This window comes from Oncorhynchus masou, chromosome 27, assembly GCF_036934945.1.
Source record: "Oncorhynchus masou masou isolate Uvic2021 chromosome 27, UVic_Omas_1.1, whole genome shotgun sequence".
NCBI lineage: Eukaryota > Metazoa > Chordata > Actinopteri > Salmoniformes > Salmonidae > Oncorhynchus > Oncorhynchus masou.
Genome location: NC_088238.1, coordinates 39251196 through 39279163, shown reverse-complemented (window position 1 = coordinate 39279163; position 27968 = coordinate 39251196). Strand labels below are relative to the sequence as shown.

Sequence of the window (27968 nt, the reverse complement as noted above, 5' to 3'; positions counted from 1 at the left end):
CAGATAATCAATCAAAAGTTTTGTGAGTGTACACAGTATTTGTGTGTGTGTGTGTGTGTGTGTGTGTGTGTGTGTGGTCTCTGTACCTTCCCCGTGTCCTCTGGTCCTGGCTGTAGAGTGACTGAGCAGGGCAGGTTCTGAGGGATCTGGAAGAGAGATATTTGACAGTCACGCCACAGAATCAATACACAACTGCTCACCAACAAACAGGCACACAGACACTGGAGACAGAAAGGCACAACCACAGAATTGAACACGGGCAAAGAGGAACCTAAACAAGTTGATTTAAACGGGTGTGTTTGCTGCGCAGTGGGCCAGTCTACAGAACTCACGGTGAAGTTGAACGGGTGTGTTCGCTGCACAGTGGGCCAGTCTACAGAACTCACGGTGAAGTTGAACGGGTGTGTTCGCTGCGCAGTGGGCCAGTCTACAGAACTCACGGTGAAGTTGAACACGGGTGTGTTTGCTGCGCAGTGGGCCAGTCTACAGAACTCACGGTGAAGTTGAACGGGTGTGTTCGCTGCACAGTGGGCCAGTCTACAGAACTCACGGTGAAGTTGAACGGGTGTGTTCGCTGCGCAGTGGGCCAGTCTACAGAACTCACGGTGAAGTTGAACGGGTGTGTTTGATGCGCAGTGGGCCAGTCTACAGAACTGACGGTGAAGTTGAACGGGTGTGTTTGCTGCGCAGTGGGCCAGTCTACAGAACTCACGGTGAAGTTGAACGGGTGTGTTTGCTGCGCAGTGGGCCAGTCTACAGAACTCACGGTGAAGCTAAACGGATGTGTTTGCTGCGCAGTGGGACAGTCTACAGAACTCACGGTGAAGCTAAACGGGTGTGTTTGCTGCGCAGTGGGACAGTCTACAGAACTCACGGTGAAGTTGAACGGGTGTGTTCGCTGCGCAGTGGGCCAGTCTACAGAACTCACGGTGAAGTTGAACGGGTGTGTTCGCTGCGCAGTGGGCCAGTCTACAGAACTCACGGTGAAGTTGAACGGGTGTGTTCGCTGCGCAGTGGGCCAGTCTACAGAACCCACGGTGAAGTTGAATGGGTGTGTTTGATGCGCAGTGGGCCAGTCTACAGAACTGACGGTGAAGTTGAACGGGTGTGTTTGCTGCGCAGTGGGCCAGTCTACAGAACTCACGGTGAAGCTAAACGGGTGTGTTTGCTGCGCAGTGGGCCAGTCTACAGAACTCACGGTGAAGCTAAACGGGTGTGTTTGCTGCGCAGTGGGCCAGTCTACAGAACTCACGGTGAAGTTGAACGGGTGTGTTTGCTGCGCAGTGGGCCAGTCTACAGAACTCACGGTGAAGCTAATCGGGTGTGTTTGCTGCGCAGTGGGCCAGTCTACAGAACTCACGGTGAAGCTAAACGGGTGTGTTTGCTGCGCAGTGGGACAGTCTACAGAACTCACGGTGAAGTTGAACGGGTGTGTTCGCTGCGCAGTGGGCCAGTCTACAGAACTCACGGTGAAGCTTAACGGGTGTGTTTGCTGCGCAGTGGGACAGTCTACAGAACTCACGGTGAAGTTGAACGGGTGTGTTCGCTGCGCAGTGGGCCAGTCTACAGAACTCACGGTGAAGTTGAACGGGTGTGTTCGCTGCGCAGTGGGCCAGTCTACAGAACTCACGGTGAAGTTGAACGGGTGTGTTCGCTGCGCAGTGGGCCAGTCTACAGAACCCACGGTGAAGTTGAACGGGTGTGTTTGCTGCGCAGTGGGCCAGTCTACAGAACTCACGGTGAAGTTGAACGGGTGTGTTTGCTGCGCAGTGGGCCAGTCTACAGAACTCACGGTGAAGTTGAACGGGTGTGTTTGCTGCGCAGTGGGCCAGTCTACAGAACTCACGGTGAAGTTGAACGGGTGTGTTTGCTGCGCAGTGGGCCAGTCTACAGAACTCACGGTGAAGCTAAACGGGTGTGTTTGCTGCGCAGTGGGACAGTCTACAGAACTCACGGTGAAGTTGAACGGGTGTGCGTGCTGGCCCAGCTTCTTCAGCAGTCTCTCCTGCAGATGGCTGAGTGGTTTCCGCTCCTCCTCTGTGGTGGCGGCGGGGAAGGCCTGGAAGGTGGAGATGTAGAGGTCTTTCCTAAAGGACAAACCCAGAACGTCCAGGTCCTCACGGCCATACCGGAATGCACAGGTCAGAGTCACAAAGACTGGAGGAGGAGGGGAGGGAGAGAGAGGGAGAGGGAGGAGGAAGAGATCGCAGGGGGGAAAATGAATAAAAAGGAGAGAACATGAGAAGAGTAATAAAAGGGATGTGAAATTGTGAATACTTTATTTATTTTTTCAATCACTCGCGCGCGTGCACTCACACACACTTACCTTTACGGTCTTTTAGGTACTCTGGATCTATTAGTAGCACTCCATCTGTAGAAAAACAACACACACACAGTGAAAAACAACACACACAGTGAAAAACACACACACACACACAGTGAAAAACACACACACACTCACACACACTGTGAAAAACACACACACACACAGTGAAAAACACACACACACTCACACACACTGTGAAAAACACACACACACGCTGTGGAAAACACACACACACACACACACACACACACACTGAAAAACCACACACTGTGAAAAACCACACACTGTGAAAAACAACACACACACACACACACACACACACTGTGAAAAACAACACACACTGTGAAAAACAACACAAACACAGCGAAAAATAACACACACACACACACACACACACACACACACACACACACACACACACACACACACACAGATCATATTATGCACGAGTGTTTCTGTTACCCAAGCCGCACAGTATTTGGTTAGTGAAATTGAGAGTAATAGTCAGATGTGCATGCTCATACACACGCACACACTACTGAACCTGCATTGTACACAAAAATACAGAGTACACAAAATACAGAGTACACAAAAATACAGAGTACACAAAATACAGAGTACACAAAAATACAGAGTACACAAAATACAGAGTACACAAAAATACAGAGTACACAAAAATACAGAGTACACAAAATACACAAAAATACAGAGTACACAAAAATACAGAGTACACAAAAATACAGAGTACACAAAATACAGAGTACACAAAAATACAGAGTACACAAAAATACAGAGTACACAAAAATACTGTATTTCTTAAAGCCGACAGTTATAATGCATATTATTAGACTCTTCATGAGCATGTATGAGCCTATATGACCTCTTATAGAAAGCAGCGTATGGATTTCAACACAGGCGAGAATGACCTGATACTTCTCTGGCGTATCGTAGATGTATAGTCCCACAAGTAGTGCCGGTGTTCGTGTGTCATAGAAAAAAAGGGTTGGTTGTTCTGATATCATAGTCCTGTGTGTATAAGTCAATGTGAAATAATCAAAACACTACCTCACTAGGGTTACTCCCATTGTCGCACACCCCCCATGGTGAGGGTGTTTCCCCAATGTGAGGTGCTGTCGTCATAGCAACCCTGAGCGAGATGCCAGGGGGTTGATGTGTTTTTCCGACAACATTACATCAACAATAGTGTGTGTTCGTGTTACTACTCACCCACTGGATCTACATGGTCTAGGTGATCCACAAAGTCTCTCTTTCCCAGGTATACAGTGAGCTACAGAGAGAGAGAAGGAGAGAGAGAGAAAGTTACAGAGCAAGAGGCACAGAGAGAGAGAGAGAGAGGGACAGAAGGGTAGAGATAACAAAATAGACAAAATGAGAGAAAGAAGGCGAGAGAGAAGGATGGAAACAGAGGGTGGGTAAAAACGGAACAGTTGTGGAAATGGAAAGGAAAACATGGCGTACGTCAACATGACTCTTTCAATTAGACCATACAAGTGAAACACACACACACACACACACACACACACACACACACACTGACCCCTAGTCTCTCCACTCCCTTCCTGTATACTATCTTGCCTTGTGGGGTCAGATCACAAAACACGTCATCTACACACACTGATCCCTCCATCATGGAGACACAGAGAGAAAGAGTGAGGGAGTGAGAGAGAGAGAGAGAGAGAGAAATGGAGAGGAGAGAAGGAGAGAGAGGGAGGGAGGGAGAGAAGGAAATATAGATAACAACAGAGGGGAAAGGGAGCAAAGATGATGCAGAAAATGAAATAAGAGAAATCAATAAAAGGCACTTGTATGTCGGAAAAATCTACAGAGGCAAAAGTATAGGCTCGTAGGAAAAATCTATAGTTACAGCAGAGAGGAAAGATCACCTAAGTCTTTCGACATAAAGACAGATAAAGCAGATAGATAATCTACTGTTGTAAAGAGAGAGAGATAATCTACTGTTGTAAAGAGAGAGATAATCTACTGTTGTAAAGAGAGAGAGAGGCGAGCTACGCGTGTAATCCAGGAGAAGAGAGGAGCAGAGAATGAGGGAAGAGACAAGAAGAGAGGAAGTGAGAGAAAGTCTAAAGGGAAAGAGGAGGAACCTTACCTTCTTCTGTCTGACACACACACACACACACACACGTACTAGCAAGCAGGCACACAAGGGGGAGTTGTGACCTACCTTGCAGTTGGGACTGGACTTCTTGAAGACTCTGAAGAAAGAAAGAAAGAAAGAAAGAAAGAAAGAGAGAAAGAGAATTAGTCACCAAAGATTCCAATTTTTATAACTATATAGCGATTTTCCCACTCAAAGTAGACGTGTTCATTACAGATACAGATCAGACATCAAAAGACAGTTGTATGAACGTAAACCACACCCAGTGACACAATGCTTTGTTTTTTGTTGTTGTTATTTTAACTCTAAAGGCACAGCCTAGATTTGAGCCAGTGTCTTAAGTAGCTGAACATGTTTTTACTCCAACCGCGTGAAAAGTGACAAACTGACACGTTTTCATTTTTCGCCAACAACAACTTTATATCGAAGGGGCATCTTTGATTTGACGGCCTGCACGAGCGCAGTTCGGGCCCGCGAGACAACCGTTCGACCCGATGACGTGCTTCTGCGCATGAGCTTTTAGCTAGCCGGCGTGGCCACGGCATCGCCTACGAGCACGATCAGGATTTCTATCGGGAGAAGCCATTTCGGCCTGTCGTCAAACTGTGCTGCCTTTGGTACGTCTACTAACGTGAGAGACCTGGCTCCTCCAAGTCAGAGAGGCTGTTGTTCAGTGGCCATAAGCCAAAGCGTCATGTGTCCGATGTTGATGGTGTGACAATGAGTGCGCCCCCAGACTATCATAAACCGTTCAATTCTGTATCTCGGCTGCACCGCTAGAGATGAGAAAACAGAGAGAGAGAGAGAGAGAGTGGAGAGAGAGAATGCGAGAGACGACAACAGGGACCGCAAAAAAAGAGGGGGAGACAGGCGGACAGAGGGAGTGGAGCGAGAGAAGGGGAACAAAGGAGACGCAAAGAGGGACAATGAATGAATGAAATACACTTACTAAAGAAACGGAGGGGGGAAAGAGTAAGGGAAGATAATGTGAGAGAAACAAAATGGTATGCTACTGTGGTGGTGTGTCGTGAAGTGTGGGGAGTCACACATTAACAGACACAACAGTGATGAACAATGGTTTATTACAATATGAAAAGATGATTGGTCATAATGATGGAGAAGAATGCAGAGTGAAGAGGGGGGAGAAGGGAACGAGAGAGAGGGTTGGGAGGGAGACGGGGAGAACAGGGCGTGAGTGAGAAAGCACGAGGTAAAAGGAGGTGGAACGCAGGCAGAGAGAGGAGGGGAAGAGAGTTGGAGAGAGAGTGAGAGAGAGAAAGCTAAGAGAGAGAGAGAGAGAGAGAGAGAGCAAGAGAAGGAAGGAAGGAGGGATAGAGAGAGAATGAGCTACAGGTGTTTGAAGGTATGTCTAAACATCATAATATGTGGTTGAGTCACCAACTAGAAGAGATGGATCAAAGGAAACTGTAGGATCGAGGAAGGGATGGATGGATAGAGGAGGGAGGAAGGGATGGATGGATGGAGGAGGGAGGAAGGGATGGATGGAGGAGGGAGGAAGGGATGGATGGATAGAGGAGGGAGGAAGGGATGATGGATGGATAGAGGAGGGAGGAAGGGATGATGGATGGATAGAGGAGGGAGGGAGGGATAAATGGATAGAGGGAGGGAGGGATAAATGGATAGAGGAGGGATGGATAGAGGAGTGAGGAAGGGATGGATAGAGGAGGGAGGAAGGGATGGATAGAGGAGGGAGGAAGGAAGAGATGATGGATAGAGGGAGGGAGGGATAAATGGATAGAGGAGGGATGGATAGAGGAGTGAGGAAGGGATGGATAGAGGAGGGAGGAAGGGATGGATAGAGGATGGAGGAAGGAATGGATAGAGGGGGGAGGAAGGGGTGGCTAGAGGAGGGAGGAAGGGGTGGCTAGAGGAGGGAGGAAGGAATGGATAGAGGAGGGAGGAAGGAATGGATAGAGGGAGGAAGGAATGGATAGAGGAGGGAGGAAGGAATGGATAGAGGAGGGAGGAAGGAATGGATAGAGGAGGGAGGAAGGAATGGATAGAGGAGGGAGGAAGGGATGGATAGAGGAGACAGGGACGGAAAACAACAACAAGTGAGTGAGGAATAGAGAATGTGTGAATGAGAGGGAGAAAGAAAGAAAGTAATTAAGAAAGAAAGAAATTAAGAAAGAAAGAAAGTAATTAAGAAAGAAAGAAAGAGAAAGCACACAGTGATGATGGATGATGGATGGAGGAGGGAGGAAGGGATGGATGGATGGAGGAGGGAGGAAGGGATGATGGATGGATAGAGGAGGGAGGAAGGGATGATGGATAGATAGAGGAGGGAGGAAGGGATGATGGATAGAGGGAGGGAGGGATAAATGGATAGAGGAGGGATGGATAGAGGAGTGAGGAAGGGATGGATAGAGGAGGGAGGAAGGGATGGATAGAGGATGGAGGAAGGGATGGATAGAGGAGGGAGGAAGGGATGGATAGAGGAGACAGGGACGGAAAACAACAACAAGTGAGTGAGGAATAGAGAACGTGTGAATGAGAGGGAGAAAGAAAGAAAGAAAGTAATTAAGAAAGAAAGAAAGAAAGTAATTAAGAAAGAAAGAAAGTAATTAAGAAAGAAAGAAAGAAAGTAATTAAGAAAGAAAGAAAGAGAAAGCACACAGTGTGTGTTGGGGAGACACAGGTCAACGTGTGTTTTGGGGAGACACAGGTCAACGTGTGTGTGTTGGGGAGACACAGGTCAACGTGTGTGTGTTGGGGAGACACAGGTCAACGTGTGTGTGTTGGGGAGACACAGGTCAACGTGTGTGTTGGGGAGGCACAGGTCAACGTGTGTGTTGGGGAGACACAGGTCAACGTGTGTGTTGGGGAGACACAGGTCAACGTGTGTGTATTGGGGAGACACAGGTCAACGTGTGTGTTGGGGAGACACAGGTCAACGTGTGTGTTGGGGAGACACAGGTCAACGTGTGTGTATTGGGGAGACACAGGTCAACGTGTGTGTGTTGGGGAGACACAGGTCAACGTGTGTGTGTTGGGGAGACACAGGTCAACGTGTGTGTTGGGGAGACACAGGTCAACGTGTGTGTTGGGGAGACACAGGTCAACGTGTGTGTGTTGGGGAGACACAGGTCAACGTGTGTGTGTTGGGGAGACACAGGTCAACGTGTGTGTTGGGGAGACACAGGTCAACGTGTGTGTTGGGGAGACACAGGTCAACGTGTGTGTTGGGGAGACACAGGTCAACGTGTGTGTGTTGGGGAGACACAGGTCAACGTGTGTGTGTTGGGGAGACACAGGTCAACGTGTGTGTTGGGGAGACACAGGTCAACGTGTGTGTTGGGGAGACACAGGTCAACGTGTGTGTTGGGGAGACACAGGTCAACGTGTGTGTGTTGGGGAGACACAGGTCAACGTGTGTGTTGGAGAGACACAGGTCAACGTGTGTGTTGGGGAGACACAGGTCAACGTGTGTGTTGGGGAGACACAGGTCAACGTGTGTGTTGGGGAGACACAGGTCAACGTGTGTGTGTTGGGGAGACACAGGTCAACGTGTGTGTGTTGGGAGACAGGTCAAGTGTTGGGGAGACACAGGTCAACGTGTGTGTTGGGGAGAGGTCAACGTGTGTGTTGGGGAGACAGGTCAACGTGTGTGTTGGGGAGACACAGGTCAACGTGTGTGTTGGGGAGACACAGGTCAACGTGTGTGTTGGGGAGACACAGGTCAACGTGTGTGTTGGGGAGACACAGGTCAACGTGTGTGTTGGGGAGACACAGGTCAACGTGTGTGTTGGGGAGACACAGGTCAACGTGTGTGTTGGGGAGACACAGGTCAACGTGTGTGTTGGGGAGACACAGGTCAACGTGTGTGTTGGGGAGACACAGGTCAACGTGTGTGTTGGGGAGACACAGGTCAACGTGTGTGTGTTGGGGAGACACAGGTCAACGTGTGTGTTGGGGAGACACAGGTCAACGTGTGTGTTGGGGAGACACAGGTCGACGTGTGTGTGTTGGGGAGACACAGGTCAACGTGTGTGTTGGGGAGACACAGGTCAACGTGTGTGTGTTGGGGAGACACAGGTCAACGTGTGTGTGTTGGGGAGACACAGGTCAACGTGTGTGTTGGGGAGACACAGGTCAACGTGTGTGTGTTGGGGAGACACAGGTCAACGTGTGTGTTGGGGAGACACAGGTCAACGTGTGTGCCTGCAGCAGGCCACGTGTGCCACTTTTCACTCCCCAACTGATATGGATGCTGGCCGCTTTGTTGGACAACATAGCATCACACGCACAAATACCGTACGCACACACGGCCCTCGCTCTCCCTCCCTTCCAGAGTGCCTGTTTAATCTTTGGCTAGCTCCATAAATTCTTGTCATTCTCCTCATTTTACTGCTCTCACTTTCCCCCTGATAGCCATTTCCCCCCTCTTTCTTCCGTTCCCTCTCTCCGTAGAGCTAATTACAGATTTAAGGCCTATTAGTGTAGTGCCTTAAGTGCATCCCAAATGGCACCCTATTCCCTTCATAGTGCACTACTTTTGACCAGAGGCCTATTGGCCCTGGTCAAAAGCAGTGCACGATATAAGGAATAGGATGCCATTTGGGATGTAGACAGTGTCTCAGCCTGCCTGGTCTAATGAACAGACCTTATTAATACTGCATCTTCTCTAACCAGCCTAGGGCGACGCACGGCCAAAACACACGCACACATATTGAAAGGTCACTGATCAACGACGAGTCAGAACTGCCTATACTCTCATTTAGCTGTTAATCCACTTTCGCGTGTGTGTGTATGTGTGTGTACTCGCTTGAATGTGTGTGTTACAAGACTCCCCCCCCCCCCCCCGGCATGGATTCTATTTAGTTGCCATGGCAGCCAGATGGGGGAAATTGCGCCTGTTGTCATGGGAACGGGAAAAGGCCCAGAAAATGATAAGATACAATATGTACAGTTGAAGTCGGAAGTTTACATACACCTTAGCCAAAGGATCACCACTTTATTTTCAGAATGTGAAATGTCAGAATAATAGTAGAGAGAATGATTTATTTCAGCTTTTAATTCTTTCATCACATTCCCAGTGGGTCAGAAGTTTACATACACTCAATTAGTATTTGGTAGCATTGCCTTTAAATTGTTTAACTTGGGTCAAACATTTCGGGTAGCCTTCCAAAAGCTTCCCACAATAAGATGGGTGAATTTTGGCCCATTCTTCCTGACAAGAGCTGGTGTAACTGAGTCAGGTTTGTAGGCCTCCTTGCTCACACACACCTTTACAGTTCTGGAATGAGGTCAGGGCTTTGTGATGGCCACTCCAATACCTTGACTTTGTTGTCCTTAAGCCATTTTGCCACAACTTTGGAAGTATGCTTGGGGTCATTGTTCATTTGCGACCAAGCTTTAACTTCCTGACTGATGTCTTGAGATCTTGCTTTAAAATATCCACATAATTTTCCTCCCTCATGATGCCATCTATTTTGTGAAGTGCACCAGTCCCTCCTACAGCAAAGCACCCCCACAACATGATGCTGCCATCCCTGTGCTTCACGGTTGAGAAGGTGTTCTTAGGCTTGCAAGCCTCCCTCTTTTCCCCCCAAATATAATGATTCGTCAATATGACCAAACAGTTCTATTTTGTTTCATTAGATCAGAGGATTTTTCTCCAAAAAGTACGATCTTTGTCCCCTTGTGCAGTTGCAAACCGTAGTCTGGTTTTTTTATGGCGGTTTTGGAGCAGTGCCTTCTTCCTTGCTGAGCAGCATATCAGGTTGTCGATATAGGACTCGTTTTTACTGTGGATACAGATACATTTGTAACTGTTTCCTCCAGCATCTTCACAAGGTCCTTTGCTGTTGTTCTGGGATTGATTTGCACTTTTCTCACCACAGTAAGTTCATCTCTAGGAGACAGAACACGCCTCCTTCCTGAGCGGTATGACGGCTGCGTGGTATCATGGTGTAACGGTTTTCTTGAGGTGAAGGAGAGGCGGACCAAAACGCAGCGTGGTGGTTATTCATGGTACTTTAATAAAGACACTATACATGAATAAACTAACAAAAACGTGAGAAAACCTAAACAGCCTATCTGGTGAAAACAAACACAGAGACAGGAACAACCACCCCCAAACACACAGTGTAACCCAGGCTACCTAAATATGATTCTCAATCAGAGACAACTAATGACACCTGCCTCTGATTGAGAACCATACTAGGCCGAAACATAGAAATACCCAAATCAGAGAAAAACAAACATAGACTGCCCACCCCAACTCACGCCCTGACCATAATAAATAATGACAAAACAAAGGAAATAAAGGTCAGAACGTGACACATGGTGTTTATATTTGTGTACTATTGTTTGTACAGATGAACGTGGTACCTTCAGACGTTTGGAAATTGCTCCCGAGGATGAACCAGACTTGTGGAGGTCTACAATATTTTTCTGAAGGTCTTGGCAGATTTCTTTTGATTTCCCCATGATGTCAAGCAAAGAGGCACTGAGTTTGAAGGTCGGCCTTGAAATACATCCACAGGTACGCCTCCAATTGACTCAAATGATGTCAATTAGCCTATCAGAAGCTTCTAAAGCCATGAAATTATTTTCTGGAATTTTCCAAGCTGTTTAATGGAACAGTCAACTTAGTGTATGTAAACTTCTGCCCCACTGGAATGGTGATACAGTGAATTAAGTGAAATAATCTGCCTGTAAACAATTGTTGGAAAAATGACTTGTGTCATGCACAAAGTAATGTCCCAAACCGACTTGCCAAAACTATAGTTTGTTAACAAGAAATTTGTGGAGTGGTTTTAATGACTCCAACCTAAGTGTATGTAAACTTCCGACTTCAACTGTATATGCATATGTACTTTGGATGGTGTCAACATTGATCGTGTCCCTGCTTACAGGTATCTGTATAGATGAAAAGCTGTCTTTTAAAAAGCATATTCATGAGTTAGTTAAGAAGCTGAAAAAAAAAATGGGCTTCTTCTATAGAAAATGGGTCCGGTCTCTCGATAAATAGTAAAAAGCAGATTATTCAGTCAACATTCCTATAGGTTCTAGACTACGGTGACATCATATATATGAAAGCAGCTGCTACTTCATTAAAGCCATTAGATGCCTTTTATCAAAGCTCATTGCGCTTTGTTTTAGTGCGACAATTGTAAAGCTCATCACTCTGCATTCTGTACCAGAAAGTTGGTTGGTCCTCTTTGATGTCACATAGGTTGATACATTGCTATGTTTTCATTTATAAAAGCCCTTTTACAAAAAGTCCCACTCTACCTAGCATCCTTACTAAACTCCAGACATACGAGTTGCCACGCCTGGTCTTAGGTGTCACGGCTGGCTGAAGGACTGGACCAAGGTGCAGCATGGTAAGCGTACATTTGAACTTTATTTAAAAATGACGCGGACAAAAAACGAAGAACAAAAAAAAAAACAACCGCACCGCTATGTGCCCTGAACAACTACAAAGTTAACTTCCCACAAAACAGGTGGGGGAAAAAGGTACCTAAGTATGGTTCTCAATCAGAGACAACGATAGACAGCTGTCCCTGATTGGCCATACCAGGCCAAGACATAGAAATACAAAACATAGAAAAAAGGACATAGAATGCCCACCCTAGTCACACCCTGGCCTAACCAAAATAGAGAATAAAAGCCTCTCTATGGCAAGGGCGTGACATTAGGGATGGCAAACTTTGGATGATGGAGGCAACAGGGGAAAGAGTCTCAGAGCCACGAAGTCCCTTCCATTAGGTGGTTGATGAGATATGTTGGCATGGCTGCCCTATTGCATCTCCATTCCAAAGCCTTGCTTGGATGTGTACTTCACCAGACAGCCAAGAACCTTCCCCTTATCCAGGCCAAGGTGGCGAGACACGGTAGTGATGACACCATAGGCCTTGTTGATCTCTGCACCAGACAGGATGCTCTTGCCAGCATACTTGGGGTCCAACATGTACGCTGCGGTGTGTATGGGCTTCAGGCAGAGGTCTTCAGGCTTTTTGATGTGTTTCAGAACTGCAGTTTCCTCTGCTTGGAGCAACAGTGAAGTGGGCAGGGCAGTACAGATTTATTCTCTTACATCTGCAAGCAGAGTCTGAACATCAGACAGGGTGGCATTGTCTCCCTCAATCAATGCAATGGCTACTGCTACAGGTTTCAGGAGTTTCAGGCTGCTTACCACTCTCTCCCAAAATACATCATCCAGGAGGATCCTCTTGATGGGGCTGTCCATATCGGCAGACTGTGATATGGCCATTTCTTGGAAAGACTCCTTCCCCTCCAGGAGACTGTCAATGATGACAACACCAACCCGATGGGTGTTGCTGGGCAGCTTCAATGTGGTGCTTTTATTCTTCTCACTTTGCTTGGTGAGGTAGATTGCTGCTCTAACTTGATGACCCTTCACATACCTAACCATTTCCTTGGCTCTCTTGTAGAGTGTATCCATTGTTTTCAGTGCCCTGATGTCCTTGAGGAGCAGATTCAATGCATGAGCAGCACAGCCAATGGGTGTGATGTGAGGGTAGGATTCCTCCACTTTAGACCAATCAGCCTTCATGTTCACAGCATTGTCTGTCACCAGTGCAAATACCTTCTGTATTCCAAGGTCATTGATGACTGCCTTCAGCTCATCTGCAATGTAGAGACCAGTGTGTCCTGTGCTCTTGTAGAATACTGGTTGAGGGGTGGAGATGATCTAGTTCATTATTCCTTGCCCACAAACGTTCGACCACCCATCAGAGATGATTGCAACACAGTCTGCTTTCTCTGTGATTTGCTTGACCTTCACTTGCACTCTGTTGAACTCTGCATCCAGCAAATGAGTAGATAAAGCATATGTGGTTGGAGGAGTGTATGCTGGGTGAAGAACAGTCAGTAATATCTTCCGATACACATTTCCTGTGAGCATCAGAGGTAAACCAGTTGCATACACAGCTCTAGCAATACATTCATCAGCATTTCTCTGGCTACGTTCCTCCAATAAGGTGTCGGATTCATAATTTTCACCTCAAATAGAAGAAGAGGGACTTTTGTCAGAGGTTAGGGAACTTTATGCACTTGGCCGGATGATTCTGCATCTTTGTTACATTCTTCACATATGATTTGACACAGTATTTGCAAATGTACACTGCTTTTCCTTCTACATTAGCTGCAGTGAAATGTCTCCACACGTCAGATAGTGCCCGTGGCATTTTCCTGTAAAGATTATAAAAAAATGAGTAAAAAAATAACCAAATACAATTCCATGTACAGATAAATAGTTAAGCAGTTAAATTAAACAACTCCTTTGTAAGATAAATGTTTTAAAATGAAACATGTATGGAAACAGGTGAATTAACACTCCTCAGTTAGCAGGGTCAAGTAGGCTAAAACCCATATGGTAGCAAAAACTAACTAGCAGAAATTGTTAACAAGTTAGAAATTAATTAAACACACTTTGCTGTAGTTAACAAAAAATAATGTATATGTCATATAAAATATATTTACCCCACCCAGTATTGTAATCAAAACTTACCAGAAAGCATGTAGTTCTTGGCTCAGACAGTGTAGTAGCGTGGGCTCAATAGCATCTCATTAGTGTATAAGATCTTGAGAATCAGCTGTACATGTGATGGAAGAATGGACTTCCAACAATGGACTAAGCTCAATTCCCTAAAATTCCCAGGCTCAACTTCCCATGGAAAATTTCCGGAAATTTACCGGAAAGTTTCAGACTTTTTGTAACCCTGGTCTCTACTGAGTTAGGTAAATTAGCTTTTCATTTTTCTTTTACACCTTGTATGTGGTACAATCTTCAAAATGTTCTGAAATTTGACATTTGGTGCCTGTAGGCCAATTAAGAACTTTTCTGCCATTTATGTAATTCTGGTCTCATCTGTAAAAGAGAACTTGGTCTCAGTATGACTCCCTGATAAAAACTAAAAGGTTATATAAATAAATAAATACATGTAAATACAGACATCACAAAGCTGCCCTGACTGGGAGCACGATCCCAGAAAGAGTGGGAGAAAGCAGCCAAGAGGCACACACGCATCTGCACACACACACACACACACACACACACACACACACACACACACACACACACACACACACACACACACACACACACACACACACACACACACACCCCACCTTAGGAAACATACATACACACGCGCACACAGACACACACCTTAAGAAACACATGCGCATCTGCTCACACACCAACCTCACCATAGGAAACATACACACACACACATACCCCACCTTAGGAAACATACACACACACAACCCACCTTAGGAAACATACACACACACACCCCACCTTAGGAAACATACACACACACACCCCACTTTAAGAAACACACACACACACACACGCACGCACGCACACACACACACACACACACACACACACACACACACACACACACCACCTTAGGAAACATACACACACCCCACCTTAGGAAACATAAACACACACCCCACCTTAGGAAACATACACACACACCACCTTAGGAAACATACACACACATGCGCACACACACAGACACACGCCTTAAGAAACACACATGCATCTGCTTACACACACATCCCACCTTAGGAAACATACACACACACACCCCGCATCTTAGGAAACATACACACACACACACACACACCACCCGAAAACATACACACACACGCGCACACACACAGACACACCGTCTTAGGAAACATACACACACATGCGTGCATCCCCATCCACACGCACGCACGCACACACTCACACACACACACAGCCTTAGAAAACACAGCCTTAGGAAACAGACACACACATGAGCGCATCCGTACACATGCAAACACAAACAATTGCAGGCTTTCAAAAAATACACAAACACACACAGGCCTATGACATGGGTCTCCCCAATGAGTGGAGAAAGCAGCCAAAGCCCAAAGCAGGCATATGCATGTCTCTCTCCCGCCCGCCCTCCCTCCGTGTCTCTCCCTCCATGTCTGTCTCTCCCTCCGTGTATGTCTTTCTCCCTCCCTCCGTGTTTGTCTCCCTCCCTCCTTGTCTCTCTCCCCCCCTCCCTCCATGTCTCCCTCCATCCCTCCCTCCCTTCGTGTCTGTCTCCCTCTTCCATGTCTGTCTCTATCTCCATCCGTGTCTGTCTCTCCCTCCCTCTCTCCGTGTCCTCTCTTCCTCCCTCCTGTGTCTGTCTGTCTTTCAGGCTTTCAAAAAACACACAAACACACACAGGCCTATGACATGGGTCTCCCCAATGAGTGGAGAAAGCAGCCAAAGCCCAAAGCAGGCATATGCACTCTCTCTCTCCCTCCATGTCTGTCTCTCTCTCTCCCTCCATGTCTGTCTCTCCCTCCCTCCCTCTGTGTCTGTCTCTCTCTCTCCCTCCGTGTATGTCTTTCTCCCTCCCTCCGTGTTTGTCTCCCTCCCTCCTTGTCTCTCCTCCCCCTCCCTCCATGTCTCCCTCCATGTCTCCCTCCCTCCATGTCTGTCTCCCTCCCTCCATGTCTGTCTCTCTCTCTCCCTCCATGTCTGTCTCTCTCTCCCTCCATGTCTGTCTCTCTCTCCCTCCATGTCTGTCTCTCTCCTCCATCCGTCGTCCCTCCCTCCCTCTCTGCGTGTCTGTCTCCCTCCCTCCCTCCATGTCTGTCTCTATCTCTCCCTCCCTCCGTGTCTGTCTCTCTCCCTCCCTCTCTCCGTGTCTGTCTCTCTTCCTCCCTCCGTGTCTGTCTGTCTACTTTCAGGCTTTCAAAAAACACACAAACACACACAGGCCTATGACATGGGTCTCCCCAATGAGTGGAGAAAGCAGCCAAAGCCCCACGCAGGCATATGCACTCTCTCTCTCCCTCCATGTCTTTCTCTCTCTCTCCCTCCATGTCTTTCTCTCTCTCTCCCTCCATGTCTGTCTCTCTCTCCCTCCATGTCTTTCTCTCTCTCTCCCTCCATGTCTGTCTCTCTCTCCCTCCATGTCTGTCTCTCTCTCTCCCTCCATGTCTGTCTCTCTCTCTCCCTCCATGTCTTTCTCTCTCTCTCCCTCCATGTCTTTCTCTCTCTCCCTCCATCTCCATGTCTCTCTCTCTCTCCCTCCATGTCTTTCTCTCTCTCTCCCTCCATGTCTCTCTCTCTCTCTCTCCATGTCTTCTCTCTCTCCCTCTCCATCTCTCTCTCTCTCCCTCCATGTCTGTCTCCGTCCATCCGTCCGTCCCTCCCTCCCTCCCCGTGTCTGTCTCCTCCCTCCCTCCATGTCTGTCTCTATCTCTCCCTCCCTCCATGTCTGTCTCTCTCCCTCCCTCCTCCATGTCTGTCTCTCTTCGTGTCTGTCTGTCTACTTTCAGGCTTTCCATGACATGGGTCTCCCCAATGAGTGGAGAAAGCAGCCAAAGCCCCACGCAGGCATATGCACTCTCTCTCTCCCTCCATGTCTGTCTCTCTCTCTCCCTCCATGTCTCTCCATGTCTCTCTCTCTCTCCCTCCATGTCTTTCTCTCTCTCTCCCTCCATGTCTGTCTCTCTCTCCCTCCATGTCTTTCTCTCTCCCTCCCTCCATGTCTGTCTCTCTCTCCCTCCATGTCTTTCTCTCTCTCTCCCTCCATGTCTTTCTCTCTCTCTCCCTCCATGTCTTTCTCTCTCTCTCCCTCCATGTCTTTCTCTCTCTCTCCCTCCATGTCTTTCTCTCTCCTCCCTCCATGTCTCTCTCTCCATCTCTCCCTCCCTCCATGTCTGTCTCTCTCTCCCTCCATGTCTTTCTCTCTCTCTCCCTCCATCTCTCTCCTCTCTCCCTCCATGTCTGTCTCTCTCCCTCCCTCTCTCCGTGTCCCTCCGTGTCTGTCTGTCTACTTTCAGGCTTTCAAAAAACACACAAACACACACAGGCCTATGACATGGGTCTCCCCAATGAGTGGAGAAAGCAGCCAAAGCCCCACGCAGGCATATGCACTCTCTCTCTCCCTCCATGTCTCTCTCTCTCTCTCCCTCCATCTCTCTCTCTCTCTCTCCCTCCATGTCTGTCTCTCTCTCCCTCCATCTCTCTCTCTCTCTCTCCCTCCACGTCTGTCTCTCTCTCTCCCTCCATCTCTCTCTCTCTCTCTCCCTCCATGTCTGTCTCTATCTCTCCCTCCCTCCGTGACTGTCTCTCTCTCTCCCTCCATGTCTGTCTCTCTCTCTCTCCCTCCATGTCTGTCTCTCTCTCTCCCTCCATCTCTCTCTCTCTCTCTCCCTCCATGTCTGTCTCTATCTCTCCCTCCCTCCGTGTCTGTCTCTCTCTCTCCCTCCATGTCTGTCTCTCTCTCTCCCTCCATGTCTGTCTCTCTCTCTCCCTCCATGTCTGTCTCCCTCCCTCCCTCCATGTCTGTCTCTATCTCTCCCTCCCTCCGTGTCTGTCTCTCTCCCTCCCTCTCTCCGTGTCTGTCTCTCTTCCTCCCTCCGTGTCTGTCTGTCTACTTTCAGTCTGCTTTCAAAAACACACTCACACACAGGCCTCTCCCTCCATGGGTCTCCCCATGTCTGAGTGGAGAAAGCAGTCTCTCTCTCCCTCCAAAGCCCCACGCAGGCATATGCCCCCTCCTCTCTCTCTCCCTCCATGTCTTTCTCTCTCTCTCCCTCCATGTCTTTCTCTCTCTCTCCCTCCATGTCTGTCTCTCTCTCCCTCCATGTCTTTCTCTCTCTCTCCCTCCATGTCTGTCTCTCTCACCCTCCATGTCTGTCTCTCTCTCTCCCTCCGTGTCTCCCTCCCTCCCTCTGTGTCTGTCTCTCTCCCTCCCTTTAACATGGAACAGTGTGTACTGGCACTAGATCAGGCAGTCCATATTGCTGAGAGAGTCCAGTCCATGCCTATAGTGAGGTCAACAGAGGCCCCTGGCCCACAACACAAGATAGAGAGAGATAAAGGAAAGAATTGGACCAAAACAGCCATAAACATTTACAAATGCATCCGGTGTGTGGATGAAGCTAGTTTGGAATGATTGTCTAAGCTTTCATACTGTTATAAACTACAACAAAGAATAAAGAATAAGATGGGATTTCATAATGTCACAAATTAAAAAAAAACATGTTATAGAACAGAGAAGAAGAAACAGGAAGGTCAGATTCTTCCTGGTTCTCGATCTTAAATCCATTCGACTTGATCTGCCAACAGAGCCCGGCCTTTATAAACACAGCACTGATATAAACACACAAGCTACCCTCCACACATGTGAACGCACGCAGACACATACTGGCTAATAGAGTCAACATATACACACACAATTCAGAGTGTTGATATAGTCAAGTATATACAAACACATACACATGGGGCCCAGAGGAAAGGGAAACATTAGTGATACCAGACACCACCGTACACGACACACACACACACACACACACACACACACACACACACACACACACACACACACACACACACACACACACACACACACACACACACACACACACACACACACACACACACACACTCAAATGCAGGCAGACAAGACCTACCCTCGGAGACACTTTCACTTTCTTTCTTTTTCTCTACTCTATCCATTTCCTTATTCCTCCCTTCTCACTCTCTCTATCTCCTTCTCGCCATCTAGCTCTTCCTCTCTCCCCTCCTTTCTCGCTCTCTCTCTCTCTCTACATGGCTCTGTCTAATCACAGCTAAGCTTCACAGAAGACCACCACAGCTGTGTGACATCATGATGACATCATACAGGAAGTGATCAGTGTCCCTGTGGGTCGGTCAATAGAACCCCTCTCATTGCAAGGACAGTGTGTGAGTGTAAGAAATCTATCAGGGTCTTAATTTAACTTGGGCCAGGTGAAGATGAGCTAAATAAAGACGCATTTATCCATGCACGCACACACACACACACACACACACACACACACACACACACACACACACACACACACACACACACACACACACACACACACACACACACCTCTCTAACCTTCTCAGAGAGACAGAGAAAGAAAGAGATGCCATTAAAGAGAGCTATACAGTCAGATAGGTGTTAAACCCATTATAAGGAGAGGATAGGAGAGCAACTGAACTGAACTGAACACCCCCCCCCCCCCCCCACCACATGCCCGTATGGTCCCTCATAATGTGTTCTCTGTAGACATAAGGGTGTGACGTGGGTGTGTGTGTGCAACCACACAAAATAATTGTCTACGAAATGCATGCAGTTCAGTGGAGTTCATGCACGCACACGAAGACTGTCGCGCGGTTCTGATCAATAGTATCCTTTAGTGTATCGATCTGAAGTCTCTGTGGAAAAATCCTTCACGTTCATTATGTTAATGGTTCCATGGTGCGTGTGTGTGTGTGTGTGTGCGTGCGTGCACACATCCATGAGTAGTTACAGCTGGGGCCAGGAGGTTTCCTGACCATGTGACGTGACCAGGAAACCACTGACCCTTTCTGTAGAAAACAAACATGATCCTTGTGTTTCTGTTGTTCGGTTGTTTGTCTGGTTGTTCCTCTCTAACAGTGTTTCCCAACTCCGGTCCACAAGTAACCCCAACAGTACCCGAGTCCTCAGTACCCGAGTCCTCAGTACCCGAGTCCTGAGTTGAATCAGGTGAGTTTTTGTCCGGGGCTACAACTACAATGTGTACCATTGGGGTTACTGGAGGGATTCAAATGTGTACTGAGTACTGAAGGAATAATAACTCTAACACACAGATAGATTAGGGATTCAAATGTGTACTGTTTAACACAACGACAGATTAGGGATTCAAATGGTACTCTTGGGGGTACTGAAGGACAGAAGTTGGGAATAACTGCTCTAACACAACGACAGATTAGGGATTCAAATGTGTACTGTTGGGGGTACTGAAGGACCAGAGTTGGGAATAACTGCTCTAACACACAGACAGATTAGGGATTCAAATGTGTACTGTTGGGGGTACTGAAGGACAGAAGTTGGGAATAACTGCTCTAACACACAGACAGATTAGGGATTCAAATGTGTACTGTTGGGCTTACTGAAGGACCAGAGTTGGGAATAACTGCTCTAACACAGAGACAGATTAGGGATTCAAATGTGTACTGTTGGGGGTACTGAAGGACAGAAGTTGGGAATAACTGCTCTAACACACAGACAGATTAGGGATTCAAATGTGTACTGTTGGGGGTACTGAAGGACCAGAGTTGGGAATAACTGCTCTAACACACAGACAGATTAGGGATTTAAATGTGTACTGTTGGGGGTACTGAAGGACCAGAGTTGGGAATAACTGCTCTAACACACAGACAGATTAGGGATTTAAATGTGTACTGTTGGGGGTACTGAAGGACCAGAGTTGGGAATAACTGCTCTAACACACAGACAGATTAGGGATTCAAATGTGCCAGATTACCTCATATGTACAGTAGTAAAGCGTTAGCAGATTAACACACAGGCAGACATATCCCGGGACAGATTATCTCATATGTACATTAAGGCATTGAGAGATTAACACACACACACACACAGGACGGCTCAGATTATCTCAGATGTACAGTAAAGTGTTGGGAGATTAACAGTCTCAAAGTTTTAGAGTTTAAATCCGCGGCAAGCCTACAGTAATCCTAAACTGGAAGACTCTTGAATGTATGGAAGACTCTTGGTTCTGAATCAACACCCACAGTCCTAGACTGGAGTAAGAGAGGGGACTGTGTGTGTTTACACTGTGCAATGTTTAGTGTAAAAACATGACGGGTGCTGAGCAGAAAGAATAGAGAGGAGGGGAGAGAAGGAAGGGGTGATCAAGAGAGAGAGAAGCGAGAGAGGGGGAGAGAGAGGAGCGAGAGAGGGGGAGAGAGAGGAGCGACAAGAGAGCGCACGAGAGTGCGGGGCGCACGCGCGCGCGAGAGAGAGGAGCAGGAGAGGAGTGACAGAGAGAGAGAGGAGCGACAGAGAGAGAGAGGAGCGACAGAGAGAGGAGCAGGGGAGGAGCGACAGAGAGAGAGAGGAGCGACAGAGAGAGAGAGGAGCAGGAGAGGAGCGACAGAGAGAGAGAGGAGAGAGGAAGACACTTCAGATTTTAGAACAAGGAACAGCCTATGTGCGTCAGAGGCAATGACAACGTGTGTGTGTGTGTGTCAGTGTTTGTGTGTCAGTGTGTGTGTGTGTGTGTGTGTCACAGGTGGCCGGTGGCACCTTAATTGGGGAGGACAGGCTCATAATAATGGCTGGAACAGAATATATGGATTTGTATCCAACACATCAAAAGACATGGTTTCCATGTGTTTAGTTCCATTCCACTCACTCCAGCCATTATTAAGAAACATCCTCCCCTCACAAGCCTCCTGTGGTGTGTGTGTGTGTGTGTGTGTGTGTGTGTGTGTGTGTGTGTGTGTGTGTGTGTGTGTGTGTGTGTGTGTGTGTGTGTGTGCGTGTGTGCGTGTGCGTGTGCGTGTGTGTGTGTAGCAGGAAGTGGTAGGATGGGGGGTCATGGGGTTTTGTGGTCTAGGTGTTAAAGGTTGCCACAGGAGGCGATGACACAGACTCACACACTCGGAAACAAACACACAGTATAAGGAAGAAAACACACAGGGTAGAACACACACACACTTCCTTTACTGAGAGAGAGCGAGAGCGCAGAGCGAGAGAGGAGTAGCACAAACCCTGTCAATATCCGAAGTCGCAAACAACATGACCAGCCAGACAGGTTGCAGCAACAACAACCTAACATGGTTTAACTCAGTCCCGTGCTGTTGTCTAGGGAACTCTGCCCAGTTTGTCTGTCTGTCAGACACACACACACACACACACACCCTACCAAAAAATGACTAAGCCTATGTCGAAAATAGCTTTCTAATCCCTATAGTACACTACTTTGACCAGGACCTAATGGATGTAGAGTAGTGCATTATATAGGAAATAGGATGCCATTTGAGACACAGTGTTTAACCATAGAATGACTGAGCCCATGTCTGAGATTCACTAAAACAGTATCCTGTATCTGCCTGCACATAAAACACCTGTGTCAATGGTCGAAACCCGGGAACTAAGCATGTCAGTCACGCTGCAAAGCTGACTGTTCCGTTTGCAGCAAGAGACTGTGCTGGTTTGGTCGAATACATGGGGAGAATTTCTCAAAAATGTTACCCTCAAAAGACCTCAACCACACAAGCAGTGTGTGAGAGAATTTACATCTGAATATAGATCTGAATGATTGACCGAGGATGTGTTATTTTAGTGTTCCCTTTATTTTTTGGAGCAGTGTATATATACACACACACAGTTGAAGTTGGAAGTTTAAATACACTTAGGTTTGAGTCATTAAAACTTGTTTATCAACCACTCCACAAAGTTCTTGTTAACAAACTATAGTTTTGACAAGTCGGTCAGGACATCTACTTTGTGCATGACACAAGTCATTTTTCCAACAACTGTTTCCAGGCAGATTATTTTACTAAATCACAATTCCAGGGGGTCAGAAGTGTACATACACTAAGTTGACTGTGCCTTTAAACAGCTTGGAAAATTCCCGAAAATTATGTCATGGCTTTATAAGCTTCTGAAAGGCTAATTGACATCATTTGAGTCATTTGCAGGTGTACCTGTGGATGTATTTCAAGGCCTACCTTCAAACTCACTGCCTCTTTGCTTGACATCATGGGAAAATCAAAAGAAATCTGCCAAGACCTCAGAAAAAAACAATTGTAGACCTCCACAAGTCTGGTTCATCGTTGGGAGCAATTCCCAAATGCCTGAAGGTACCACGTTCATCTGTACGAACAATAGTACGCAAGTATAAACACTATGGGACCACGCAGCCGTCATACCGCTCAGGAAAGAGATGCGTTCTGTCTCCTAGAGAGGAACTTACTCTGGTGCAAAAAGTACAAATCAATCCCAGAACAACAGCAAAGGACCTTGTGAAGATGCTGGAGGAAACAAATATCGATATCCACAGTAAAATGAGTCCTATATCAACATAACCGGAAAGGCAGCTCAGCAAGGAAGAAGCCACTGCTCCAAAACCACCATTAAAAAAAACAGACTACTGTTTGTAACTGCTCATGGGGACAAAGATCGTACTTTTTGGAGAAATGTCCTCTGGTCTGATGAAACAAAAATAAGTTGTGGCAAAATGGCCTAAGGACAACAAAGTCAAGGTATTGGAGTGGCCATCACAAAGCCCAGACCTCAATCCCATAGAAAACTTGTGGGCAGAACTGAAAAAGCATGTGCGAGCAAGGAGGCCTACAAACCTGACTCAGTTACACCAGTTCTGTCAGGAGGAATGGGCCAAAATTCACCCAATTTATTTTGGTAAGCTTGTGGAAGGCTAGCCAAAATATTTGACCCACGTTAAACAATTTAATGGCAATGCTACCAAATACTAATTGAGTGTATGTAAACTTCTGATCCACTGGGAATGTGATGAAAGAAATAAAATCTCAAATAAATAATTTTCTCTACTATTATTCTGACATTTCACATTCTTAAAATAAAGTGGTGATCCCAACTGATCTAAGACAGGGAAGACTAGGTTTAAATGTCAAGAATTGTGAATAACGGAGTATAAATATACTTGGCTAAAGTGTATGTAAACTTCCGACTTCAACTATATATATAGTTGTATATATTATGTACACACACACACACACACAGTCGTAGCCAAAAGTTTAGAGAATGAAACAAATATTAATTTTGTCAAATGTTACTATGGAATACTGAAGTATAATTACAAGCATTTCATAAGTGTCAAAGGCTTTTATTGATAATTACATTAAGTTGGTGCAAAGAGTCAATATTTGCATTGTTGACCCTTCTTTTTCAAGACCTCTGAAATCCGCCCTGGCATGCTGTCAATTAACTTCTGGGCCACATCCTGACTGATGTCAGCCCATTCTTGCATAATCAATGCTTGGAGTTTGTCAGAATTTGTGGGTTTTTGTTTGTCCACCCACCTCTTGAGGATTGACCACAAATTCTCAATGGGATTAAGGTCTGGGGAGTTTCCTGGCCATGGACCCAAAATATTGATGTTTTGTTCCCCGAGCCACTTAGTTATAATTTTGCCTTATGGCAAGGTGCTCCATCATGCTGGAAAAGGCATGGTTTGTCACCAAACTGTTCCTGGATGGTTGGGAGAAGTTGCTCTCGCAGGATGTGTTGGTCCCATTCTTTATTATGGGGCGGCAGGGTAGCCTAGTGGTTAGAGCGTTGCAAGTTCAAATCCCTGAGTTGACACGGTACAAATCTGTCATTCTGCCCCAAGGCCGTTAAACTCACTGTTCCTAGGCTGTCATTGAAAATAAGAATTTGTTCTTAACTGACTTGCCTAGTTAAATAAAATAAAAATTCATAGCTGTGTTCTTAGGACAACTTGTGAGTGAGCCCACTCCCTTGGCTGGGAAGCAACCCCACACATGAATGGTCTCAGGATGCTTTACTGATGGTAGCGCTCCCCTTGTCCTCTCATAACAAGCTTTTTTCCGGATGCCCCAAACAATCGGAAAGGGAATCAGAGGAAATGACTTTACCCCAGTCCTCAGCAGTCCAATCCCTGTACCTTTTGCAGAATATCAATCTGTCCCTGATGTTTTTCCTGGAGAGAAGTGGCTTCTTTGCTGCCTGTCTTGACACCAGGCCATCCTCCAAAAGTCTTTGCCTCACTGTGCGTGCAGATGCACTCACACCTGCCTGCTGCCATTCCTGAGCAAGCTCTGTACTGGTGGTGCCCCGATCCCGCAGCTGAATCAACTTTAGGAGACGGTCCTGGCACTTGCTGGACTTTCTTGGGCACCCTGAAGCCTTCTTCACAACAATTGAACCGCTCTCCTTGAAGTTCTTGATGATCCGATAAATGGTTGATTTAGTTGCAATCTTACTGGCAGCAATATCCTTGCCTGTGAAGCCCTTTTTGTGCAAAGCAATGATGACGGCACGTGTTTCCTTGCGGGTAACCATGGTTGACAGAGGAAGAAAAATGATTCAAAGCACCACCCTCCTTTTGGAGCTTCCAGTCTGTTATTCAAACTTAATCAGCATGACAGAGTGATCTCCAGCCTTGTCCTCGTCAACACTCACACCTGTGTTAACGAGAGAATCAGTGACATGATGTCAGCTGGTCCTTTTGTGGCAGGGCTGAAATGCAGTGGGAATGTTTTTGGGGGGGATTCAGTTCATTTGCATGGCAAAGAGGGTCTTTGAAATTAATTGCAATTCATCTGATCACTCTTCATAACATTCTGGAGTATATGCAAATGGCTATCATACAAACTGAGGCAGCATACTTTGTGAAAATGTATATTTGTGTCATTCTCGAAACTTTTGGCCACGACTGTATATATGAGTAAGAGGAAAGACTATATAAAACGTACTGATTCTGCCTTGCAAATCCTGATAATTCACAACTCGGAAAGAGAATGAGCGAGAAAAAAGGGCTCAATCTGGTTTGAAGTAGCGCTCTACAGCAAACCCATCGTCACTCCTTCGAAACCTATAACCTCTCTTTACTAAGAACCAACTAACCCAAAAGACCTCGCAGTTCATTCAATTCAATAAATGACGACAGGCAGATGTCTTTGTTTTGACTTTTGACATAGTTAGCATTTCACACACACACTTGCTCAACCCTGTGAGACCGAATTGGACTGAACCGAACACAATCTAACACAGTGACATTTCCCTTCAGTTCAAAATTATTTTGTTGTGGTAAGAAACCCTTGAGGGAGAGATTTTGGGTAGAGGGAGAGGACAAAGAACAGTGAAAGGGGTGAAAGGAAGAATTTGGATAGAGGGATGAGGACATGCGAGAGTGGAGGAGTGTGTCCAATTTTGATTTGGACAACTCATTCCCTGTCCTCCTTTACTCACTCATTAACTCTCGCTCTACCTTTCCCGGTCTCTCCTCTCGCTCTTGTCTCCATCTCTCTCCTTCCTTTCCCTTCTCTCTCTAGTTTGCTTTCTAATAGTAGAGAACTTCCTGTGCTTTTGCAAAACAATCACTCATCTGTCCATCCTTCCCTCTCTCCTTCCCTTCCCCCCCCCCTCCCTCCGGCCCTTCCTCTGTCTGACTGACTCGAGGAAACCCTGCCTTGCCCTCCCTCCTCTCTCTCTCTCTCTCTCTCTCTCATTTTCTCTGTGCCTTCTCCCCTCTCTCCATTTCTCTCTGTCCCCTTCAGTAATACCTAGTCAAGATAGAAAACTGGGAGAATGAGGGTAATAGAGAGATGGATGCAGTGAAACAGATCAAGAAAACGGTGGTTTGAGCTAACGTCCCTGATCATATTGTGGTGAAATATGACAGAAAGCAGAGTTAGACACACTGAATCAAATCACAACGTGTCTCTTCCTCTGTGATACCTGGCTCAGGCAGTGGGTTAAATGCAGGGGTTAGAACCGGTTCAGGGAACAGTACCGGAACCGGGTTTTTTTTGTTTTTTTTAAGGAACAGAATCAGAACCGGGAACGAAAGCAATCTATACAGTTCCGGAATATATATATATATTTTATAGCATGCGAACTGGTTAATTACGTTATTTTACGTTCTGGGCATTTTTTTCCAGTCCCATAAAAAAACGCAACAAAGTGCCTATGTAAAGTCCTCACTCTGTCACTCAGAAACGTATTCCAGTGTCTGACTACCAGCTTAAAATCTTTGCCAGTGTGTGCGCGTGTTTGTAGGCTTTCTGCCCCTCCCCCTCCGAAGCATAGTCTACTGTAGCTTACGGACGTTACAAGCGTGACTCAGAAATGAGGAAGAGAGATTTTTCATTAGAGAAGAATGGATTAAATTTTCAATGCAAGTTATTAACAACAAAAAGGTAAGACGTGTTTTTTTTACCCCCTTTTTCGGGATATCCAATTGCGATTAAATCTTGTCTCGTTGCTGCAATTCCCCAATGGGCTCAGGAGAGGCGAAACATTACCCGCCAAGCTGTGCTGCTTCTTAACATCTGCTCGCCTAAACCGGGAGCCATCGGCACCAACGTGTCAGAGGAAACACTGTTCAACTGATGATTGGAGTCAGCTTGAAAGTGCCTGGCCCGCCACAAGGAGTCACTAGAGTGCAATGAGCAGAGGAAAGCCCCCCGGCCAAACCTTCACCTAACCCGGAAGATGCTGGGCCAATTGTGAGCCGCCCTATGGGACTCCCGATTCCGGCCGGCTGGGATTGAACCCTAGGCTGTATGGACAGCTCAACACTGCGACGCAGTGCCTTAGACCGCTGCGCCACTTGGGAGGCCTGTAGGATGTGCTTTTATTTAAATGCTGGTGCTGGTCTGCACACAGAAGCTTGTTAGCTAGCTAGCTCTGGTCCAATGTTAAGGCAAGTCTCTTTAGTTCAACGATATTCAACATTTCCTCCATAGAAGCCACTCCTCTGTAGGTATAATTCTATGGGCCTAATTCAGACAACACATGTCATAACAACAAAAACACAATTTCTGGGGTTTAAAAAGGAACAGAAAGGAACCATATAAACCGTTACTGTTTTGCGGTTCAAACCGGTTCTGAACCTAATTTTGCTGGTCAGACGAGTGGAATGTTCAGAATGAAACGACAGGAAAATAATTTCGGTTCCAACCCCTGGTTA

At 46.7% G+C, this 27968-nt stretch overlaps 1 protein-coding gene across 1 annotated transcript in view; it reads right to left on the bottom strand.

The window, feature by feature from the left end:
* Nucleotides 1-27968, bottom strand: part of arrb2b (arrestin, beta 2b) — a 72355-nt gene that overhangs the window by 15029 nt on the left and 29358 nt on the right. Inside the window, exons 2-6 of the mRNA XM_064940159.1 lie at nucleotides 4530-4560; nucleotides 3554-3614; nucleotides 2327-2371; nucleotides 1955-2157; nucleotides 87-146 (exon numbers count right to left, since the gene is read on the bottom strand). Coding sequence (XP_064796231.1) covers nucleotides 87-146; nucleotides 1955-2157; nucleotides 2327-2371; nucleotides 3554-3614; nucleotides 4530-4560 — 400 coding nt within the window. The remainder of the gene's footprint in view (nucleotides 1-86; nucleotides 147-1954; nucleotides 2158-2326; nucleotides 2372-3553; nucleotides 3615-4529; nucleotides 4561-27968) is intronic.